The 19,850-nt window shown below is 45.4% G+C and overlaps 1 protein-coding gene across 1 annotated transcript in view; it reads left to right on the plus strand.

Moving 5' to 3' along the window:
• The window catches only part of pcdh15b (protocadherin-related 15b), a 1,866,923-nt gene that overhangs the window by 966,046 nt on the left and 881,027 nt on the right, over positions 1-19,850 (plus strand). The window contains exon 6 of the mRNA XM_070875055.1: positions 6,746-6,906. Coding sequence (XP_070731156.1) covers positions 6,746-6,906 — 161 coding nt within the window. The remainder of the gene's footprint in view (positions 1-6,745; positions 6,907-19,850) is intronic.

Below are 19,850 nucleotides of genomic sequence, written 5' to 3' on the forward strand. Positions count from 1 at the left end.
TCCATTCCTAATATGGCAGTAAAGGTAACTTTAAAGTTGTTAGGACATGGACTCAAGAAGTACAAAGGAAACACTGAGAATAATCTCACAAATAAATTGAGAATAGTAGCAGGAACACAAGAACATAAAAAAATAGCAGCAGGAGTAGACCATTCGGCACTTCATAGAATTATAGAATGGTTACTGCACAGAAGGAGGCCATTTGGCCCATCAAGCTTGTGCCAACTCTCAACTGGTGCCACTCCCCTGCCCTTTCCCCATAGCATGCAATTTTGTTTCCTTCAGATACTTATCCAACTCCCTTTTGCTAGATAAAATTTAGTCTGCCTCCACCTGGCAGTGCGTTCCAGATCATAACCACTCACCGTGTAAAAAAGTTTTTTCTTACATCACCTCTGGTTCTTTTGCTAATCACCTTAAATCTGTGTCTGGTTCTCGACCCTTCTGCCAATGGGAACAGTTTATCTCTATCTACTCTACCCAGACCCCTCATGATTTTGAACACCTTTGTCAGATCTCCTCTCAATCTTCTCTGCTCCCAAAGAACAGTCTATCCATGCAGCTGAAATCATTCTCGTAAATCTTTTCTGCACCTTCACTAAGGCCTTCACATCCTTCCTAAAGTGTGATGCCCAGAATTGGACACAGTAGTCCAGTTTGGGACGAACCCGTGTTTTATACAGGGTCATCATAATTTCCACACTTTTGTACTCTATACCTCTATTTATGAAGCGCAGGATTCTGTAAGTTTTTTTAACTGCTTTCACAACCTGCCCTGTCACCTGTCACCTCAGGATTGCTACCAGTGCCACGTGCTAGTCAGAGTAGGAATCGCAGGAAAGCTCAGATGAATACATGGCTTGAGGATTGGTGCAGAAGGGAGGGATTCAAATTCCTGGGACATTGGAACCGGTTCTGGAGGAGGTGGGACCAGTACAAACCGGACGGTCTGGGCAGGACCAGAACAAATGTCCGAGGGGCAGTGTTTGCTAGTGCTGTTGGGGAGGATTTAAACTAGCATGGCAGGGGGATGGGAACCTAAGCAGGGGGACAGAGGGAAGTAAAATAGTGGCAGAAGCAAAAGATAGAATGAAGAAAAGTAAAAGTGGAGGGCAGAGAAACCCAAGGCAAAAATCAAAAAGGGCCACATTGCAGCAAAATTCTAAAAGGGCAATGTGTGTTAAAAAGACAAGCCTGAAGGCTCTGTGCTTCAATGCGAGGAGTATTTGTAATAAGGTCGAAGAATTAACTGTACAGGCAGCATTTAATGAATATGATGTAATTGGCATCACGGAGACATGGCTCCAGGGTGACCAAAGCTGGGAACTCAACATCCAGGGGTATTCAACATTCAGGAAGGATAGACAGAAAGGAAAAGGAGGTGGGGTAGCGTTGCTGGTTAAAGAGGAAATTAACGCAATAGTAAGGAAGGACATTAGCTTGGATGATGTGGAATCTGTATGGGTGGAGCTGCGGAATACCAAAGAGCAGAAAACGCGAGTGGGAGTTGTGTTCAGACCACCAAACAGTTGTAGTGAGGTTCGGGACAGCATCAAATTAGAAACATAGAAACATAGAAAGTAGGTGCAGGAGTAGGCCATTTGGCCCTTCGAGCCTCACCACCATTCAATAAGATCATGGCTGATCATTCCTTCAGTACCCCTTGATCCTCTTAGCCGTAAGGGCCATATCTAACTCCCTCTTAACTATATCCAATGAACTGGCATCAACAACTCTCTGCGACAGGGAATTCCATAGGTTAACAACTCTCTGAGTGAAGAAGTTTCTCCTCATCTCAATCCTAAATGGCCTACCCCTTATCCTAAGACCATGTCCCCTGGTTCTGGACTTCCCCAACATCGGGAACATTCTTCCCGCATCTAACCTGTCTAGTCTCGTCAGACTCTTATATGTTTCTATGAGATCCCCTCTCATCCTTCTAAACTCCAGTGAATATAAGCAAAGTTGATCCAGTCTCTCCTCATATGACAGTCCAGCCATCCCTGGAATCAGTCTGGTGAACCTTCGCTGCAGTCCCTCAATAGTAAGAACGTCCTTCCTCAGATTAGGAGACCAAAACTGAACAAAATATTCCAGGTGAGGCCTCACTAAGGCCCTGTACAACTGCAGTAAGACCTCCCTGCTCCTATACTCAAATCCCCTACCTATGATGGCCAACATACCATTTGCCATATTTACCGCCTGCTGTACCTGCATGCCCACTTTCAGTGACTGATGAACCATGACACCCAGGTCTCATTGCACCTCCCCTTTTCCTAATCTGCGAGCGCGTTTCAGATAATAAATGTCATCCGCAAACTTGGAGATATTACAATCAATTCCTTCATCTAAATCGTTGATGTATATTGTAAAGAGCTGGGGTCCCAGCACTGAGCCCTGCGGCACTCCATTAGACATTGCCTGCCATTCTGAAAAGAAATTAGGGAAGTGTGCAATAAAGGTACAGCAGTCATCAAGGGCGACTTTAATCTACATATTGATTGGGCTAACCAAACTGATAGCAAGACGATGGCAGAGGATTTCCTGGAGTGTATTAGAGATGGTTTTCTGGACCAATATGTCGAGGAACCAACTAGAGGGCTGGCCATCCTAGACTGGGTGAAGTGTGATGAGAAAGGACTAATTAGCAATCTTGTTGTGTGAGGCCCCTTGGGGAAGAGTGACCATAATATGATAGAATTCCTTATTAAGATGGAGAGTGACACAGTTAATTCAGAGACTAGGGTCCTGAACTTAAGGAAAGGTAACTTCAATGGTATGAGACGCGAATTGGCTCGATTAGACTGGCGAATGATACTTATAGGGTTGATGGTGGATAGGCAATGGCAAACATTTAAAGATCACATGGATGAACTTCAACAATTGTACATCCCTGTCTGGAGTAAAAATAAAATGGGGAAGGTGGCTCAACCGTGCCTAACAAGGGAAATTAAGGATAGTGTTAAATCCAAGGAAGAGGCATATAAATTGGCCAGAAAAAGCAGCAAACCTCAGGACTGGGAGAAATTTAGAATTCAGCAGAGGAGGACAAAGGGTTTAATTCGGAGGGGGAAAATAGTATATGAGAGGAAATGTGCCGGGAACATAAAAACTGACTGCAAAAGCTTCTATAGATATGTGAAGAGAAAAAGATTAGTGAAGACAAACGTAGTTCCCTTTTAGTCAGATTCAGGTGAATTTATAATGGGAAACAAAGAAACGTCAGCCCAGTTGAACAAATACTTTGTTTCTGTCCTCACGTAGGAAGACACAAATAAACTTCCGGAAGTACTAGGGGACCGAGGGTCTAGTGAGAATGAGGAACTGAAGGATATCCTTACTAGGCGGGAAATTGTGTTCGGGAAATTGATGGGATTGCAGGCCGCTATATCCCCGGGGCCTTTAATCTGCATCCCAGAGTACTTAAGGAAGTGGCCATAGAAATAGTGGATGCTTTGGTGATAATTTTTCAACAGTCTATCGACTCTGGATCAGCTCCTATGGACTGGAGGGTAGCTAATGTAACATCGCTTTTTAAAAAAGGACGGCGAGAGAAAACGGGTAATTATAGACCGGTTAGCCTGACATCAGTAGTGGGGAAAATGTTGAAATCAATTATTAAAGATGAAATAACAGCGCCTTTGGAAATTATCGGGTCCAAGTCAACATGTATTTATGAAAGGGCAATTATACTTGACAAATCTTCTGGAATTTTTTGAGGATGTAACTAATAGAGTGGACAAGGGAGAACCAGTGGATGTGGTGTATTTGGACTTTCAAAAGGCTTTTGACCGGTCCCACACAAGAGATTAGTGTGCAAAATTAAAGCACATGGTATTGGGGATAATGTACTGATGGGGATAGAGAACTGATTGGCAGACAGGAAGCAGAGAGTCGGGATAAATGGGTCCTTTTCAGAATGGCAGGCAGTGACTAGTGGGGTGCCGCAGGGCTCAGTGCTGAGACCCCAGCTATTTGCAATATATATTAATGATTTAGATGAAGGAATTGAGTGTAATAGCTCCAAGTTTGCAGATGACACTAAGCTGGGTGGCGGGGTGAGCTGCGAGGAGAATGCTAAGAGGCTGCAGGGTGACTTGGACAGTTTAGGTGAGTGGGCAAATGCATGGCAGATGCAGTATAATGTGGATAAATGTGAGGTTATCCACTTTGGAGGCAAAAACACAAAGGCAGAATATTATCTGAATGGCAGCAGATTAGGAAAAGGGGAGATGCAACAAGACCTGGGTGTCATGGTACATCAGTCATTAAAAGTTGGCATGCAGGGACAACAGGCGGTTAAGGAAGCAAATGGTATGTTGACCTTCATAGCGAGAGGATTTGAGTATACGAGCAGGGAGGTCTTACTGCAGTTGTACAGGGCCTTCGTGAGGCCTCACCTGGAATATTGTGTTCAGTTTTGTTCTCCTAATCTGAGGAAGGACGTTCTTGCTATTGAGGGAGTGCAGCGAAGGTTCACCAGACTGATTCTCGGGTTGGCTGGACTGACATATGAGGAGAGACTGGATCGACTGGGCCTTTATTCACTGGAGTTTAGAAGGATGAGAGGGGATCTCATAGAAGCATGCAAAATTCTGACGGGATTGGACAGGTTAGAGGCAGGAAGAATGTTCCCGATGTTGGGGAAGTCCAGAACCAGGGCTCACAGTCTAAGGATAAGGGGTAAGCCATTTAGGACCGAGATGAGGAGAAACTTCTTCACTCAGAGAATTCTGAACCTGTGGAATTCTCTACAACAGAAAGTTGTTGAGGGCAGTTTGTTAGATATATTCAAAAGGGAGTTAGATATGGCCCTTACGGCTAAAGGGATCAAGGGGTATGGAGAGAAGGCGTACTGAAGTTGCATGATCAGCCATGATCATATTGAATGGTGGTGCAGGCTCGAAGGGCCAAATGGCCCGCTCCTTCACCTATTTTCTATGTTTCTATGTTTCTATGTTTATGATATACTAAGTTACTGATACCTCTCTGGTGGATTGAACAGAAAGAAATCAAAGAGGGAGGGATGTATAAATTCATAAAGGGAATGTGAAGCTGCAAGAGAGATCAAATGGAATGAATAAATAGGTGGAATGACAGTGAGAATGGGGGTCGAAAAACACCTGAATCAGTAAATTGATAAACAATAACATAAAAAGGAGATTAATGAAGATCAGAGGGCGTAATTCAAATCTTTTTCATATGCATATAAATAATACAACATTCACCAGAATCATTACTTGATTGTACATATAATTTAAATATTTAGACAAAGATTTTAACTTGTTTGCAAAATAATTTCATGATGCATTTCTTATTGCACTAGCAATTTGTGTTAATTAAAATATTGGTAATTATTGCAAATGATTAGATTTGTTTGTTGTATCTTTAAAATTATTGTTGTGCTCACTATGCTCACTGTGTAAACATCAAGCATTTCCAGGTTAATTATAACACCCCTGATGTGGAATAAAGCTCTCTCTATCTACTCTGCCCAATGTGTCTCCAATCCAATCTCAAAAGAACATGTCCTACTGCACGAATGTGCAATTTTTTTCCATACCCCCACATCAGCCATCCTGTGAACACTGAGTGAGATTTCCAATTAGTGCCAGAGGCCCTCAGTTTTGTGCTGTATGCCCACACCACCATGTATTTTTTAATTTGAATGAATGGTATCTTTTGGTCCATAAATCAGTGTTTTTTTTTCTCATTGATTCATTGATGGGAGCTTAGTAATTGCATTTTATCTTGACAAACAGAAACATATTTACCTGCTGTGCATAGTGTGAATCTGGTAAAGCTGCATATTTGCATATCATATTTATTTGCAAGCTACATCGTGAACTGTATATTTTAATGTGTGGTAATGTTTGCCTGAAACTCATTTTCAAGTAGTCAAAAACTGGAGTTTCAGAAGTTTTTTGGTTTTCTTTGGGATTCCGTTATGATATCAGACAAAGGACAAAGGAAGTTACATTATGATCATCTAGTTTTACAAATGAATCCTCTCAAGGGCAATTGACCCATTATGGATTTTGTCAATTTATTGTAATTTATATTTCACTTTTAGAATGCATTCAAATTCCAAATGTTGGTGGGAAGGGTGGAAGAAAAAGACAAGGCCGTAAAATTTGCTTTTCCGTGCGTAGATTTAGCAATTATGTTGATAGTATTTTTTTGAACGGTCCATTGTACAATTTTGAGATGCAGCCACAATTGTCAAGAGCATTTAGCCCTATTTAATATAAATAGTCCTAATATACGATATTTAAAAATTGTTTTTGAGCCCAAGCAGACTGACTGTTTCTACCAAGATCGTTGAGATTATATGGATATTATGCCGTCTACTTGCTTTGATTTTTTTTTAAAATCTTGAAGTACAATAATATCAATTAAAGGACAATGGTAAATTTCCCAAGTTGGGATTCCAGCTGTGGAATCTTGCTTGATAGAAGGTCAGACCAGGCAATCGGGCATGGAGATTATTACATCTGATTCACAGCCTTCCCAGTTTTCCACTATTAATTTTAATGATAAACTATTGACTTCCACGCCCAATGTTTGATCTGCCCTCCCGCTGAGGCTCCATGCCAGGAGTACCTAACTCATAAAACTTTGCCCCTCCAATAAGTTTTCATGAGCTGTTGTGTGGTTATCACTTACCCTATGATACAGAGAAGAAGCAAATTATTCACTAATCTTATTTTCACCACTTATTTTAAAATTTCATTTTGCACAACAGGAACACTTCTGGTGGACAACTTGCAGATTACAGGTCATGCCGGTGGTTCAAAACCGACTATCGCTTTATCGCTGAAAGGCAACAATGGCTACTGGGTGCTTCTGGATGCTGTTAATCAGAAACTATATTTGAACAGTACTGGCCGAGTCCTTGACAGAGATGTAAGTTGCACTTATTGTCCGACAACAGAAGTTTTTATGTTTTTATTTTAAAATGGGTTATGCTGTGTTGTACATGATGTGGGTAACTTTGTGAGGCCCCATACTGTTATAGACCCATCTCTGACCTGTGCTCATGTCCAGCGAGGATCCTCTCAAGTAGGGGCTCGATTTTCACCAGGTTTGCGACCAGGTTTTCACTGCGATTTGACCCTCCGCGGCGAAAACTCGATCGGCGGGACCCTCAGGTACCTCTTTGCGGCAGCGCTTTCGAGTACCGCCGGGGAGAAATGCGCCAACATGCGTTACCGTCGTACTTTCGGCACTCTCCCGACCCGTACGCTGCGCCCAGAATACCGACAGGGTCAGACCTGTCAGTGTAGCCCTGCCAGCAGCAGTAAGTATGAAGACCTGCAAAAAAAGGTAAGTTAAAGTTTTAATTATTTCATTATTTTTCAGCGATTTAGCAGGTCAGGGTTTTGTGAATGTTTTTGAATGTTGTTTGCAATTTTTTGTTTTTGTTTCCCCCCCCCCTCCCAAGGCGCCTCTCGCAGCGCTACCTGCCCCGGACTAAAGTTGCCGAAACTCGCGGTTTGCATCACGAATCGTCGTGCAAACGTCGACTTTACCGATACGCCCAGACGTAAAGGCTGAAAGTTAGGCTTAAAAACGGTAGCGCAGAGAAAACGGTAATTTTGGCGTAAAATTACTGTTTTCAAAACCAAAAATCCAGCCCAATCAGTGTCTACATATTTTTGCCATTTATTAGTTTTATTTTTCAAGAACCATGAATAAGCATATATGTACTAGATACCCTTTAAAGTGAAATCATTTGTGCTAAAATTAAAAATTGAATCGCTTCACCTTTAATGCATCTATGTGAGTGTAAGTGTGTACTTGTGTGCTCAATGATTTTAAAAGTAATTAACTTCTGTGTTAAATTGTTGTTGCTTGATGTTTCAAAATGTTGCCTTGGTTCCTCATCGACCTGCAGTGAGGTTATTAAACTGTGATTTTTTTACTTTCCTCTTTGTGTTGAGGTGCTACTTATCTCTAATGCTGAAGCACTGAAGTATGTACCATTCCAGATTATTTAAGTACAGTGCATACAGACCTGTGTTTGTTTTTATCTGATGGAGTCCGAACTGTTTTGTTCAGCAGGATGGCTTTTCTAAAGCAATACGATGGGCTTTGTTTATTGTCTCGCAAATTTCACTATTTTGTTTTTTATTGACGACTTTTATGTTGCACTTCTTTTATCTATGTAAGGAGTTAAGGGCTTGAATCTCCTGGGGTACCATTGGCTCACCTTCATTGTTCTTTCTTCGCTTTTTCTTCTGTATTCTTCGTCCATCAATCATCCCGTACAGACTGGATCATTTTTCATTTGCATGGGGGAAAAAATTATCCTGCCCCTTTAAGAATCTAGTGCCATGTGTTTTTCACACTCAGCTATTTTTCGATTCAGTTCTCTTTCTCTTTATCATTAGAAAGAGTTTTAGCTGTTGAGGGCGACTTTCCAAGGTCCAGCCAGTGGCATGGTACCTCACGCGTGGTGGGCAAGGGGTCAGAAAATGAAGCCCCTAACCTTGCATGTTATGACACAGCCGAAAGGATGTGTGCAAAGGGGTATGGGTTGGCTGCAATACTTCAAATGGTCATTTCCAAAGAGTGCATAAATCCCCAATTAGTTTGTGCCATGGTTGGTGGGGCCCAACAAGAAATGTGAGAAAAACTGTGTTGTACAGTTACCTTTACTTCTTCAACTAGCACTCAACTTTCTCGTTTGTATGAAGGATCTGTGTGCAATGTCGACTTCAGTCAGTGACCTCCCTCCATGCAGCTTAGACCTGAACTTTTTGGGGAGAGTGGCCTCTAGCCCCAAATAAGCCACCCTCATTCAGTAAACCTACGCAGCAAGACCTCCAATCATGTGGCATCCAATGTAGCCGTGGTGCATCTGGAGTAATTGCTTTTTGCAGCTACAGTTTACAAGATACCTTAGTTTGAGCACATATCCACTATGTTAACTGCTCACCTGAAACCTGGCTTTGTTCTGAAGTGGAAACCTCAGTGTTAACAAAAAAAGAAGCTGAACAGTTTATTGTAAATAAGAGGTGCCACAGCGCTAGTGTCGTTGCAGGTTCACCATTATACCATCTCTAGTTCTGGCAATACTTTGACATCTCCAACCTCCCTTTCCTCTCCTTCTTGGAACTCCATGTTTGAATCCCTTCCGCGCCTGCCACAGTACCGAAACGGCCTTCATCGAAGTCACAAATTACATCCTTTGTGACAGTGACAAAGGTAAACTATCCCTCCTTGTCCTTCTCGACCTGTCTGCTGCCTTTGACAGGGTTGACCACTCCAACCTCTCCGAACGCCTCTCTACCATCATCCAGCTGGGTGGGACTGCACTCGCCTGGTTCCATTCTTATCTATCTAATCGTAGCCAGAAAATCACCTTTTGTGGCTTCTCTTCCCACCCCCGCATCGTTACCTCTGGTGACCCCCAAAGATCTATCCTTGGCCCCCTCCTATTTCTCATCTATATGCTGCCCCTTGGCGACATCATCCAAAAACACGGTGTCAGTTTCCCCATGTATGCTGACGACACCCAGCTCTACCTCACCACCACTTCTTATGACTCCTCCATGGTCTCTAAATTGTCAGATTGCTTGTCTGACATCTGGTATTGGATGTGCAAAATTTTCTCCAATTAAATATTGGGAAGTCCAAAGTCATTGCGGCCAAATTTAGTGCAGGTTGCGCCCATAACCGCCGATGATCTGCTAGAAATGTATGTCCTCCAGAGCCACCCATCGGCTGTCCAGGTTCCGCCCGGCGCGAGATTGGTCACGGAGGGATCCACCGGCGTGACGTCACGCCGCCCACCCATGCCGGATGCTGCAAATCGGCCATTTTGGTCAGGGGTACTGGCCTCAGATCGACCTGCCACCCGCCAGAAGGACCGCTGGCAAAAAGCAGGTGTGAGCTGTCCGTGAGTCGGGCGGCAGTGAGAAGGGCTCCGAGTGCTGCAGCGCTGCACATCGCGGCTATGGTGCAGGCGCTGGACCGTCAGGAGTGGGACTGCTGGGAAAAAGTTAGGTGGATGTGACTTTACTTACCGCTGAAGGTCATGTTTAATTTGGATGTGATAAAAACGACTGAAATGTGTCTCGGCTGATGTAAACTTTTTTCTTTGACCTTGCTGAAAGACCTTCATTGAGAAGCCCAATGGCGAAGGCAAAATAATTATGAATAAGTGAAAAGTCACAATTTGTCCATCCAAGCTGATTAATTAATTCTGTGACACAGTCCTTCAAGAAGTTCTCAGGGAAGCACTACATACGACATAGAGGGTGAGAGGGTTAGCGTTAGAATGATCTATTGTAAGCCAGAGACAGCTGCAGATGCTGACAACATTTGTATTGGAGGAAAAGGGTATAAAGCTATTTGACTTTAGGGGCAGCACGATTATGGACCAAACTGAGGAAGGACGACAGTCAATAGAACACAGCAAGAAACAAGTGACTCAGTGGCCTACCGTTGAGGTTTCAACGACTAGACTGTCGCTATTGCCTTGTAAATGTGTCTTTCTTTGTACTGCAAGGAAACTACTTCATATAACCTGTTCTGATTCATCACAAAAGACCTGTACCCATCGTGCCTTAAGAACATAAGAAATAGGAACAGGAGTAGGCCATACGGCCCCTCGAGCCTGCTCCGCCATTCAATAAGATCATGGCTGATCTTATCATGGGCTCAGCTCCCTGCCCACTCCCCATTACCCCTTATCCCCTTATCGTTTAAGTAACTGTCTATTTCTGTCTTAAATTTATTCAATGTCCCAGCTTCCACAGCTCTCTGAGGCAACGAATTCCACAGACTTACAACTGTCTGAGAGAAGAAATTTCTGCTCATCTCAGTTTTAAATGGGCGGCCCCTTATTCTAAGGTCCTGCCCTCTAGTTCTAGTCTCCCCCATCAGTGGAAACATCCTCTCTGCATCCACCTTGTCAAGCCCCCTCATAATCTTATACGTTTCGATAAGATCACCTCTCATTTTTCTGAATTCCAATGAGTAGCAGCCCAAACTACTCAACCTTTCCTCATAAGTCAACCCCCTCATCTCCGGAATCTACCTAGTGAACCTTCTCTGAACTGCCCCCAAAGCAAGTATATCCTTTCTTAAATATGGAAACCAAAACTGCACGCAGTACTCCAGGTGTGGCCTCACCAATACCCTGTACAGCTGTAGCAAGACTTCCCTGTTTAAATACTCCATCCCCTTTGCAATAAAGGCCAATATTCCATTGGCCTTCCTGATCACTTGCTGTACCTGCATACTATCCTTTTGTGTTTCATGCACAGGTACCCCCAGGTCCTTGTTGTGGTGACGAACATAATTCTATTCTGAGAGATGTAATTAATCCGACACTTCGCATAACCCTCACAGCACATAAAGCGTGTTGCGATGGCCTGATGACCGTACCCATTATACAGTGCGGTCATATGTGGATGGGAAGATATTCCTGATAAAGCAGATGACCTGAGGGATAGATGTGTGTTTCTCACAAGGCACCACACATGACATTAAAATCAGACACTCACCTAGAGAGGGTCAACAATGTGAGTGTATTTACAAGTGCACAATAACAAAGGTCACACAACGTTATTACATTTACACCACCAACACCCACTCCTCGACTCGGCACCACCACCTCTCTTCTCCCCCCCCGTGAAGCAATGCCCAAGCTCCTCTTCCTCGCCCTGCCTACACCATGGCGTCCTGCTCCCCTGCCCCTCTCTGCCTCTGGTTGACGAGGTTGTGCGGGAGGGCAGCGGGATGTCTGCAGACGTGTGTGTCTTGGTGAGAAGGCAGGGGGCGCAGCCAAGGATGCTGGGATCTCCTGCTCCTCTGGACCTGTCGGCCTTGAGGGTGTGGGGTCAGGGGCTTTCACTACGCGACCAGAAGCCATCTCTTGCCTCATCGCCTAAATGGTCTCGGTTGTGTGTTCCACAGTGATGAGCCGATCCATCTTGTCATCATGCTGCTGGGTGAAGGTGGCCATGCTGGCAGCTATCCCAGTCATGGTCTGGAGCATATCGCGACCTATCTGCACGCTTGTCCGTGATAGCTGGACCACCTCCAGAATTGCAGAGAGCCGTGGTGAATCCTCAGGTGGATGCTTGCCCCTGGTGGGTTCTGGCGCCTTGCTTGCCATCGCACCACGGCCTCTGCGCTTGGTTGAGCTTTCCAGTGTGGAGTCCGTTCCAAACCCCAGGAACTCGGAGGCCGATGCCGAGGTTCTACTGACACCTGGCTCACATGGCAGGAGGCTGCTGTCATCCTGTTCCTGCTCCTGGAGCTCAAGGGGCTCAAAGACGGGCCCTTCTCCCTCCTCTCTCTCCTCTCCTTCGTGGCTCAGGGTGGCGGAGGTGGGAGCGGTGGAAATGGGTGATCTGGGGGAGAGGTGGGGGGAGGAACCCACTGTCTTGGCTATGGGCGACATCGGCGGAGGAAACATTGGGGTCTGATGGCTTCTCTGAATGCCAGAGGTCGATGGTGTCCCTTGATCCGTGCTGTTCGAGTCATAATCTGCAAGTAGAGGCCGACATTTCAGTCTGTGGGGAGTGGGGGTTGGGAGTGGCGGGGACGGGGGAGGGGGGAGGGCGGGGGGATGGTGATGGTCAAGCTGTGATATCAGCCGTGCCATCTCACATTCTGCCACCACGGAGTTCCATCTCTACATGGGCACACCAATAATGGCCAACAAAGTGTGCAGTCAATCACAAGTGCATTAACATTGCATGTCCTTTCATGCCATGAGCGTCACTCACACCGGAGATTAGTATAACCTTACCATGCTGTGGCATTGGATCTGCATCACCCTTTGTGGTTGCACAGCGGTGGGCACCCAATGCCAAAGCTTGCTCCTCCAGCCTGCTCTATTCGACCATCTCTGCTGGTCCCCCTCCAGTCGCTCTCAGGCATGCTGCCTTGGATGCTTTTTTCTTCTGCACAAAGAAACGTTGCAGCCTTTAGCCCCTTTGCTGATAACCCCACACTCCCACACACACACACATCTGGCGCATAATCTTTTTGGCATTGAACAGGAGGGGGGGCGAATAACTTGGTACTCACTCTTGCTGCCGGCAGAAAATCATTCCAACAGCACTGCTCCTCATCCTGCTCAACGTTGTCCATTGCGCTCATGATCTCACCGATCTCCCTCCAAATGTGTCGGTATTGGGGCGGTGGAGGCTTGCCACGACCATTCCGGGTGAGGTCCACCTGCGCTCCACCTCCGTCACGAGCTCCTCCAATCCCTGCTCACTGAACCAGGGAGCTCTGGGTCTAGTTTTGCCAGACTTCATTGCTGATTTCTGGCCACTCATCGTCAATGATGAAACGAATGGGTGCTCAACAGTTTGTTGGTCTCAATTTCTCCAATGGTCCCCTCTGCAACTTCGAACTCTCTCCTCTCCAACCTCCAACTCTCTCCTCTCCAACCTCCAACTCTCTCCTCTCCAACCTCCAACTCTCTCCTCTCCAACCTCCAACTCTCTCCTCTCCAACCTCCAACTCTCTCCTCTCCAACCTCCAACTCTCTCCTCTCCAACCTCCAACTCTCTCCTCTCCAACCTCCAACTCTCTCCTCTCCAACCTCCAACTCTGTCCTCTCAAATGCCAACTCTGTCCTCTTCCCTCTCACACTCACAGGTAGAATAAAGTGCTATGCCTTTATGCACATGCGAAGTACAGCAACCAGTCTCAAATGGCCCCGAAATGATGGCACGTTGGAAGACAAAAACTGCAACAAAAAAAATCGCGAAGTCTCGCGCATGCACATTGGAGGCCCTCCGAAGATCCCTGATTGGAGAGGCCTCCAAATGCCGCACACTGGTGACACCGGCCGCTTATTCCTACTCCTGTCTGCTCCAGCCCGGCGACTGCCACTGCCTGCTGCTGCTGCTCACACAACGGGGCCGAACATGTCTCCCGACGGGACGCGGCGGCAGCACTCAGCAAAAAGGTAGGTGATGCCCGGCTGCCACCGAGAAATGGATGGCGACCACATTCGGCGCCATTATCTTTGGTCCCTGCCACTGACTCCATCCCTCTCCCTGGCATCTGTCTGAGGCTGAACCTGGCTATTCGCAGCCTAGGTGTCATATTTGACCCTGAAATGAGCTTCCAGCCACATATCCGCAGCATAACCAAAACTGCCTATTTCCACCTCCGTAACATTGACTCCTCCCCTGCCTCAGCTCATCTGCTGCTGAAACCCTCATCTATGCCTTTGTTACCTCTACACTCGACTACTTCAACGCACTCCTGGCTGGCCTCCCACATTCTACCCTATGTAAACTTGAGGTCACCCAAAACATCGAAACGTAGAAACTCGACAGCATGTGTCTTAACTCGCACCAAGTTCTGCTCACCCATCACCCGCTGTGCTCGCTGACCTACATTGGCTCGCGGTTAAGCAATGCCTCGATTTCAAAATTCTCATCCTTGTTTGCAAATGCCTCCATGGCCTCGCTCCTCCCTATCTCTGTAATCTCCTTCAGCCTCACAACCCCCTGAGATATCTGCGATCATCAAATTTGCCCTCTTGAGCATCCCTGATTATAACTGCTCAACCATCGGTGGCCGTGCCTTCAGCTGCCTGGGCCCCAAGCTCTGGAACTCCCTCCCGAAACCTCTCCACCTTTCTACCTCTCTTTCCTCCTTTAAGACACTCCTTAAAACCTATCTCTTTGACCAAGCTTTTGGTAATCTGTCGTAATCTCTTATGTGGTCTAGTGTCAAATTTATTTGTTTTGTCTTATGAAGCGTTTTGGGATATTTTACTGCGTTAAAACACTATATAAATTGTTGTTATCATATATATGCCTTCTGCACATTGTGATGCACAAAACAAAAAGAATATGTGATCACCTACCACAGGTACGATCCTCCTCATGCTTCAGACAAATCCGATTTCCGCATACAAAAATAGCATTTCATCATACCCCTAAATCCTCTTTCTGATCCAGAGCTAATTGTTCCTGTTAGGTTATTGGCATAATGCCGACCACCGCTTCACGCGTGATGAACTTAAAATATTGATTTGACAACAGAACTTGCTGTCAACACCTCTATTGGCTCTAAAGTTGAGTTAGTGGAGCCAGGCTCTCTCATCATGGTGTTAACGTGATGGCAGGACTGGAATTTGGAACAGGACTTAGATACACTGAGTGCCAGCCATCCCTGCAAGTTTCCACAGAGCCATGTTTAGAACAGAGCCGCCGCCTCGCTGACAAGCATCCGGCGGGGGGTGGGGGGCGGGGGGCGGGGGGGAGAAGGAGGTGGCGGGAGTCCCAGAGCGAATGCTTCCTTGTCCCTGGCTTGGTGGAATATTGGAAAGCCAGTTTGCTGAGTGAGAACTGAGTGAATACCAATGTGTTAAATAGCAGATGTACGACCCATGAAGATTTATAAAGAGGACAGATGGGCACACTATGGTAATTAGTGGAGGGTCGAGCTCCAGCACCATCACCCCCACTGAGGAAACGTCTAGTGCTAGAACTTTTGGCCTCCTTAGGCTGCTGGGCAATGGAGATGCATCCCTAGTGTTGTGACCTTAGATGCTCTAACAATGACTCCATGAGGCAGTGTTTTGTACTTGAACTGTAGTGACCTTAGTCCTTTTATTAGTTAACTGCAGAGTGAGGATCACACCTCGTGGCCTGTCTTTTATACTAGGCCAGGCACACCTGTACAGGTAACCTATGAGTCTCCCACTGTTGTGCCCTGTGGTGGCACACCTTAAGACAGTACCAACAGTAGTCACGTAGGATACATGACACCTGGTACTCCAGGTGCTTGTCCAGACTATTTAAATTAGATATCTTCTCATGGATCTGCAGGGTCAGAGTCTGAGGTCTCCGGCAGGTGGTCAGAATTGACGACCCACAGATGCTTGGGCCTAAATCTTTTAACTGGATTCTTTATTTTTTTGCCTTGTTGCAAACTTCTTTAGGCCAATTAGGTCTCATTTGTTACATTACTTGGTTGAATTTTCTGATATTGTTGACATTCAAAAGCGTCGACCTTAGTACTTGCTGCTTTTGTACTTGGCTGACCTTTCAGGATTTTCGAAGTTTGACATCATTGGTTATTTGACTGGAAGCTCATCGTCACTTTTAAAGGCTCACAGCTGCTATTTAAAATGGATGCTTCATTGTTGCTGGGCAGGCAAGGCAACATGGTCGGGTGAAGAGGCAGAGCAGCTCTATTTTCAAATGGAGCTTTGGCACTCCGAACGGAAGATAGGCAGCAAAGGAGGGTTGCCTCTTCGGGATCCTTTGCCATTGTGAAGACACACAGCTGGCTTGGCAGGAGGCTGCTGCCATAGCACATTCAGTTTAAAAAATGCAAAGGACCTGGAGGCAAATAAGAAGGAAGTCTAATGGCTGGCAAGGTATGGCAGCACGTATTTGATGGGTAAATTATGCATGGCATTAAGAATTTCCTCTCGCCCTGTTATGCATTGACTGGGGCTGTATGCCAAGCCTTCACGAAACACTTTGTTTCAGCTTTTATACAGCGGGCCAGGTTTTACTATCAATAAAAGAAAAGAAACTACAATTGCTGTAAATTTTAAAATTACAGGAAATGCTTGAAATAAAGAGCTGGTTCCCATTAAAAGAAAAGGCAAGTTAACATTTTGGGTTAGACCCTTCATCAGTCCTGAGAAGTTAAGTGAATGCTGTAATAGAACTGAGTATAGTTTTGTGGTGGAGGGTGAAAGATAAAATGCCCAAACAGGTTTTAAAAAAAATGCTGCAATGAGGTGAAAACTCTTTGAGCATTTCAAAAACATTATAAAAACAAAATTATCTTTTCTATCCACTACTGACGTTGTTCAGTTCCATTAATAGGCTCACTTATCTTCCAGTTCTGCTGAAGGGTCTATGCTTGAAACATTAATGGCCCAGATTTTGCAGTCAGTAATGACAGCATTCTGAAGCCCTCTGATACTGACCGCAATTTCAGAATTTGGCGCATGTGCAGCTAAATGTGGAAATCCTGAAGTTATGGTCAGTCATTCCCTGCCCCGCCATAGGCTGCACTGTGGGAGTCCCCAGGGCCGACAATCAGTGACATCAGTGAAGCTGATGAAATCTTAACCTTTCCCACTGTAATAACACTGTTAAACATCCCATAAAAAGTTAAGCATTGTTAGAATAGGTGTCTTAACAGTGTATTGACTGCAGACAACTATTCTGGCCCTGAAAAACAAATTTTATATTTGCCGAATGTCAAATTTCTCCATGATAATAGAAAATTACTAGAATTAAAAAAAATATATATATATTTTTTTGAAAGTTTGTTTATGATATTTCAGCTTCTACCGTAACCCAGTATATATGTCCCAATCTTTATTTTGCTCTTTGTAAAAGTTTTAAAAAATTAATTGATAATCAGTGCTTTTTATTTCCTGGTGTGCTGCCTGTGGGAATTTTTCAATGTCATTGGCTGCTTAGACAGCTTGATGACATCACTGCTGCCTTACATTAGAGATCCCAAGATGGTGAGAACTTTGTGGCAATTAGGGATGGGCAATAAATGCTGGCCTTGCCAGCAACACCCACATCCCATGAACGAATACAAAAAAAAGAATGGGCGAGGCAGAAGGAGGAGGAGGAGCTCTGCCTATCCCAAAAACCTTCCACGTTTGTGCATCACCTTGTCCCTTCACTCCACCATTGGTGGCAGAGCCATTAAGTGCCTAGGTCTCACACTCTGGAATTCTTTCCCTAAACATTTCCATGTCTTTGTTCTTTTACAATCTTCTGAAAATCTATTGATTCGACTGAGGTTTCGGTCACCTTGGCTAATCTTTCCCTTCTAGCTTAGTGTCTGTTTCCTATGTGCACCATGTTCTTCAATCACATTTTTTTCACATTAGAGATGCTATATTAATGCAAATTGCTATTGTAGCCAGTGCCAGTTCCGAAGAGTTGAGTCAGTTTGAATTCATTTTGCATTGGTAGCACTCATGATTCTCTCACAAGTAGCGTGATTGGCATATGATTTTTTTTAAATGCACACATTTCATGTGGAAAACTTTGGGATGCAGACAGTGGCATTTAAATTTAAATTTCACCTACATGTGTGATTCAGTACGCTTGCATTTGGTATAAGGTCTTTGGTTTTGTTAACTCTTTAATTTTGCAAATAGAAGTGTCAGCATTTTTACCTCTGGGTCAGAACATTGTGGAATCAAGTCCCACGACTGATTTGAGCACTGAATCTAGGCTGCCACTTCAGAGAAGTACTGAAGGATTGCTTGAGGTACCTCCTTTTGGACAAACCATTGGATGTGAAAGATCCCATGGCAATCTCTGAAGAAATGTTGCCAATTCTCCTGATTTCCTGGCGAACATTCTTCCCACAATAAAGCCATCAAGAATTACTCCTGGTGCCACGCGCGTTTGAGTGCAGTAATAGGAGGATAGAGCAGATGAATGCGTGGCTGGAGAGATGGTGCAGGAGGGAGGGCGTTAGATTCCTGAGGCATTGGACCACTTCTGGGGGAGGCGGGACCTGTACAACTATTTTGTTTGAAGACAATAAACAAGTGCCCCTGATGAAAGGGGGGGAATCACACTCTAGAAAGTTTCATTCAAGTGCCCCCTTGTATTTTATTTTGAGGGGACCAAAAACACAAATTATACAAGTTCCCCCTGATTAAAGTGGGGGGGGGGGGGGGAGGCACTAAACCCGACACAATAAACAAATTAACTTTGGCAGTAACTTAAATCAAATCAAAATTTGGCTGCCGGGGTGATGATGTACTTCAGTCCTTCTGGCGCCCACCTCTCGCGGAAAGCCGCGAGCGTACCGGTGGACACCGCCCAACTGCCTGCCTCTCTTCTGCGGTTACATCCGAGCCAGTGTGCTCCATCTCCAGGGACACCCTGGCTCGGATGTAACCGCGGAAGAGAGGCAGGCAGTCGGGCTAAATGACCCCCTCAACCGCCCGCTGCCTGGACCGACTGATGGCCCCCTTCACCATGCCCAGGAGCAGTGCTACGAGGAGGCCTTCCGGCCTGCCCGCTCCCCTCCGCACAGGGTGCCCAAAGATCAGGAGTGTGGGACTGAAGTGCATCCAGAAATTGAGGAGCAGCCCCTTCAAATGTTAGAAGAGGGGCTGCAACCTCGCACATTCAACATAGACATGGAACACGGACTCCTCTAAATCGCAAAAATTACAGGCGGCCGGGGAGCCCATGAACCGACTTAAAAGCTTATTGCACGGGACTGCTCTGTGCAACACCCCCGAGGCCAAGTCCGTGGGACCTGTACAAGCTGGACAGGTTGCATCTCAACAGAGCCGGGACCAATATTCTCGCGGTGGGGGGGGTGGAGTTGCTAGTGCTGTTGGGGAAGGTTTAAACTAGCTTGGCAGGGGGATGGGAACCCAAGAACAGATTCAGTAGGGAGGATAGTAAAGCTGGAATTGGAAAACAAAAATGTAGAAAGTGAATTTGAATTTGAAGGACAGCAGAAACAAGGGCTCGAAAGTAGTCAACAAGGAGGTCTGGCTGTACGAAATGGCACATACTTCAATGCAAGGAGTATAGCGAATAAGGCAGATGAGCTGAGAGCACAGGTAGACAAATGAGAGTATGATATTATAGCTATTACAGAGACATGGCTAAAAGAGGGGCAGGTATGGCAGCTCAACATTCCTGGTTACAGGATCTTCAGACGGGATAGAGAGGGGGTAAAAAGGGAGAGGGGATCGCGATATTGATTCAGGAAACAATTACAGCTGTGAGGCAGGATGACATGTTAGAGGGATCATCAAATGAGGCCATATGGGTTGAACTGAAAAACAAGAAAGGGGCAATCACACTACTGGGAGTGTACTATAGACCCCCAAAAAG

This window comes from Pristiophorus japonicus, chromosome 3 (genome assembly GCF_044704955.1).
Source record: "Pristiophorus japonicus isolate sPriJap1 chromosome 3, sPriJap1.hap1, whole genome shotgun sequence".
Classification (NCBI taxonomy): domain Eukaryota; kingdom Metazoa; phylum Chordata; class Chondrichthyes; family Pristiophoridae; genus Pristiophorus; species Pristiophorus japonicus.